Here is a 4085-nt window from a genome sequence, read left to right as displayed (position 1 = left end):
AAGCTTGAATATTCCAGAGATAAAAAGTACACAAAAGAATGAAGATGCTAGAAACGGTTATGGTCAGTTCAGAGTATGTCTATGATCTTCCATGTTTCAGATGATAAACCTTGGAGCTTCTGTTAATTCACAGTTTTTTCTGACAGGATGTTCCAAACTCATTGATGCAGCTCTACATTTTAAAGACTGTTAACAGTGTTTTAATCTGATCTATCTTTAACTAGAGACAGGTGCGTCCATATAGACTGTCTTTCCTTCTGAGGTTTCCTTGGTTTTGATACTCCCATTTTTTACCTGCTATTAACATTTTCCTCTTGCTATTAATATCTTTGGAATTTTTTTGTTTAATTAGAACTGAATTAACTTTTTTTTTTTGGTAATGTATCTCAATATGCTGGAAAATTTTCTGCAGAGAACAGAGGTGCAAAAGTAAGCATCAAAATCAATGGAATTAAAAAGATTTCTTCAACTAAAGGCTAGAAAAACTGAAAATACAAATATATCTAAGATGACATTTAATTTGCATTCAAAGTTGTAAAAATAACATTTTCTGATACATTTTGGAAGGCGGTATCACCTCTGTATTCTAAGGCTTATTATAATTAGTGCAATGGATACAGTAATTTTTGTGTGGTAACAAAACAGTATTCTTCCCAAACTGATTATAGGCATGCATTCCAAGCTACAAAATTGTAACTTATCCACCTTCCAAGTACTTGTGAGTCATCACTGACTTCTTACTCACATTTCCTCAAACACACTCTTTTAGAATATGTTGAAATTACAGGAAGAATGCAAGCTCTGCAAAAAGTTGCAAGGACTTTAAGAAGAAATTTGATTGTACAGTTATTATATAAAACAAAATACAGAATTTCTACTCCTTACAGCAGAATCCTGGGTGTCTTTTTCAGAATTCTGATCTATTACCAAAATTCCATCATTTAAAAAACAAGGAGGAATTCCATATCTGTATTATCCTCAAGGATTATTTCAGTTATGTCACTATGATGTCTTTTAATGCCAACTTGGACACCATGGGCTAAGCCAGCAGATGTAACAGGAGCTACAAGAGACTTGTGCCCTTCTAAAGTAATTGGAAGGCAAGCAGGATATCCTAAAGCATCTAAAATGGTACAATATACTTATGTGGAGGTAACTGAATCCCACCGTGACTTTTTGGTTAGCTTTTTAAAATAAAGCTATTTTATTTGGAAATAATGGACTTGGATTTCTCAACTGTATTGCAGAATGTTTTAAAAAAACATTTTGAGCATGGGATTTCCCATCTTCTAGCACAGGCCTCCCCCTCTACATATCTGTTTTTCTTTGTTTATGTTTGGTTTGATATTTAGAAGGAAATGTTTTTATTGGTTAAAAGAGGGTTGGTTTGTTGCCAAAAAAAATAAAGACAGACCATTGCAAAACCGGAAAGCATTTTGGAAGAGGGTATTACAAAGGAAGAAATAATTTAAGCTGCTTCCCCCCCCCTCCCCAGTTCATTAATAAATTACTGGATTTCTGGATTTATAAAAACATCACCCACTTTTTATGGTACGAAAACAACAGGGAGGTCTTACCTCTCTCTGAGTAACAGTTTCCATGATGGTCCCAAAAGCAGGAATTGTTGCAATCCTTACTGAACTACAACAGAAAAATAGAATCTTTAAGTCTTTAAGATGTATTAAACATTAAGAATGGAATTAATTAAAAATAAAGCAAAATTAAAAAATTAGTACTTTAAGTTACATTAGTTTCTAGCAATGACAAAACAAAAAAAGCAGACCAGGAAAAAGACAGACAGGATTAACTCAAGGTCTCAATCTGAAACTCACAATTCAGGATCACTGGACAAGGTAACAAGGGCCGGAGCAACCCGCTTGTCAACTAAGGCTTCACTCATGCCTCGAAGAGTCAGCTGTAAACCAGTCAACATGCAATAAAAAACGGTTTGGTAAGCTTGAAGAACTGGGTTAGCTGTGACTGAGGATGGGCAGGCAGACTCTTGGGGTTTTTCTTGGTTTAGTCACCCACACAAGACATTAAAACAATTAACACTCTATTCATGCTGTAGCATTTATTAGTAACAACCTGTTAGTGAGATTAGCAAAGCATCCCTCCTTAGCTTGAAAGAAATATCACATCAGAACGTCCAGGAAATTAAGTACTACAGTTGTCTATCAGAAATTAGATACAGCCAAAACTATTTTGCATTTCGGTAATGCAGATGATATTTAATTTTGCAGTGGTAAAGCTGAGAGCATTACAGAACATATTAATATCCAGCTTGCTGCTAGAAATGATGTAAGCAAATTTCAAAACTGAGAATATGATTAAATATAAAAAAAGTAAAAATTAAATTACATTGATTTAAGTTTTCTATTTAAAGTTTATTCAGCAGTTTTATCCAGTTTAGTTCTAGGTGTTGCAGTAAACTTTTTTATTTACTAATAAGTGATTTAAACGTTACATTTCTTCGACAGTAATTCAATTTTTGTTTGGCTAGAATAAGAAACAGAACTGATGGTTATTTCTTCCTAAATATTAAGAGGGACGCTAGGTATATAAGACATTCAGGAAACTTACATTTCAGGGTCACTGGAGAGAGTAATGAGAGCAGGAACAACTCTCTGAGCTACCAGAGTTTCATGTACCCCCTTCACCAACAGCTGAATGGTCGGAGCAGGGGGGTATCACAGGTGATGCACGGAAAGAGCGAGCACAGTATCATGGGAAGAAGAACGGCACAACCAAGAGAGAGAAAGAAAAAACACAAAAAGCAAACCAAAATTAGAAGCTAAGCAAATACTGCTACGCTAGTGCTTCATATATGCAAAGGCATGAAGAAAGCTGAAGTGGTCTGGCATCAGCACAAACCTGACAAATTCAACATGATGCTGTTTTCTCTATTTTCAGCTATTTTAAAAACTGAACTCCCAAAAGTTTAGCAAATAATTATGTATTATAATTCAAATACTAATATAATTATGTATTCTAATTCTACATATAATTATGAAATCATAGAACAGTTTGGGTTGGAAGGGACCTCGAAAGGTCATCTAGTCCAACCCCCCTGCCGTGGGCAATTATGTATAATTAAATACTAAAGCGATGCCAATTTGAGTTTGACAGTTTAATCTAAATGCTGTTCCTAACTCAATGGAATGGTATTTATTATAGTAGGTGGCTGTCACGTGCAAAATAGATGTCTTTAGCTAGGCCAAACGCGTGTCGTTTTCCCCGCACTGAGTGATACCTTTCAGACCTTTTACAGTGTGACAAACAGCGCCTTCCCAGATGCCACTAAGCTTTCCTGAAAGTCATTCAGGACTATTTTAGATTTAACCGCCATCCAAGCAGTATGTATGCAAAACTTCCCAAGTTTCCATTACTGGTCTATGCAGGTAGAAAACGGGGAATCCTTGGATTATCCATAAAATGTATTTCACCAAGTCTTTTTGCAAACTAAGGAAGAGATATATTTGTTGCAATACATCCCAAACGTTAAAAACTGAGATCGCAGTGAAATTTATTAGCCATAAATATGTGGAAATTGTTTGAATTTAGATGCTCCCAGGTGATTTTTTCATATTACTTATGTAGCTATACATAAGCATACATGTGCTGCATATGTAGCAGGTGCCCTTTACATGTTTTCTACATATGAAAACCTACTAATTTTCAAAAATGACAAGTTCCAAACTTTCTCCATATTCAGCAAAACAGGTTTTTTTTGTCTGCATTAATAAAAGGGAAAGCCTTGATATTTCCATTTTGTAACTCAGGTAAGGAAGTCTGCATATATTTGCTGGTTTTAAGAGATAAACATAAAAAGCTTATCAGTAGTTTCTGTAAAAAAATTTGAAATGTCTTTTGCATATTTACCTATAGTCTAATTACTCAAATTACATCATGAACACAAATTAAATTCTATGCTTTTCCCCCTAGCAGTGTGACAAGAGAACACTTAAGATTCACAGGGCATGGGGAAAGCAGTAGCTGCCAGTATATCATGCAGCACTAAAAGAGCAGGCAATATTTACACCCTCTAACTAGAGAAGGTTTTACATTCTGCTATTTGTTTGGGC

The 4085-nt window shown here is 35.0% G+C and overlaps 1 protein-coding gene across 1 annotated transcript in view; it reads right to left on the bottom strand.

The window, feature by feature from the left end:
• KIAA1468 (KIAA1468 ortholog) overlaps positions 1-4085 on the bottom strand; it is a 74079-nt gene that overhangs the window by 14550 nt on the left and 55444 nt on the right. The window contains exons 23-24 of the mRNA XM_009326695.1: positions 1833-1915; positions 1578-1641 (exon numbers count right to left, since the gene is read on the bottom strand). Coding sequence (XP_009324970.1) covers positions 1578-1641; positions 1833-1915 — 147 coding nt within the window. The remainder of the gene's footprint in view (positions 1-1577; positions 1642-1832; positions 1916-4085) is intronic.

The sequence above is a fragment of the Pygoscelis adeliae genome, unplaced genomic scaffold (genome assembly GCF_000699105.1).
Source record: "Pygoscelis adeliae isolate BGI_AS28 unplaced genomic scaffold, ASM69910v1 Scaffold6, whole genome shotgun sequence".
Classification (NCBI taxonomy): Eukaryota; Metazoa; Chordata; class Aves; order Sphenisciformes; family Spheniscidae; genus Pygoscelis; species Pygoscelis adeliae.
This window is presented reverse-complemented; position numbering and strand designations above follow the sequence as displayed.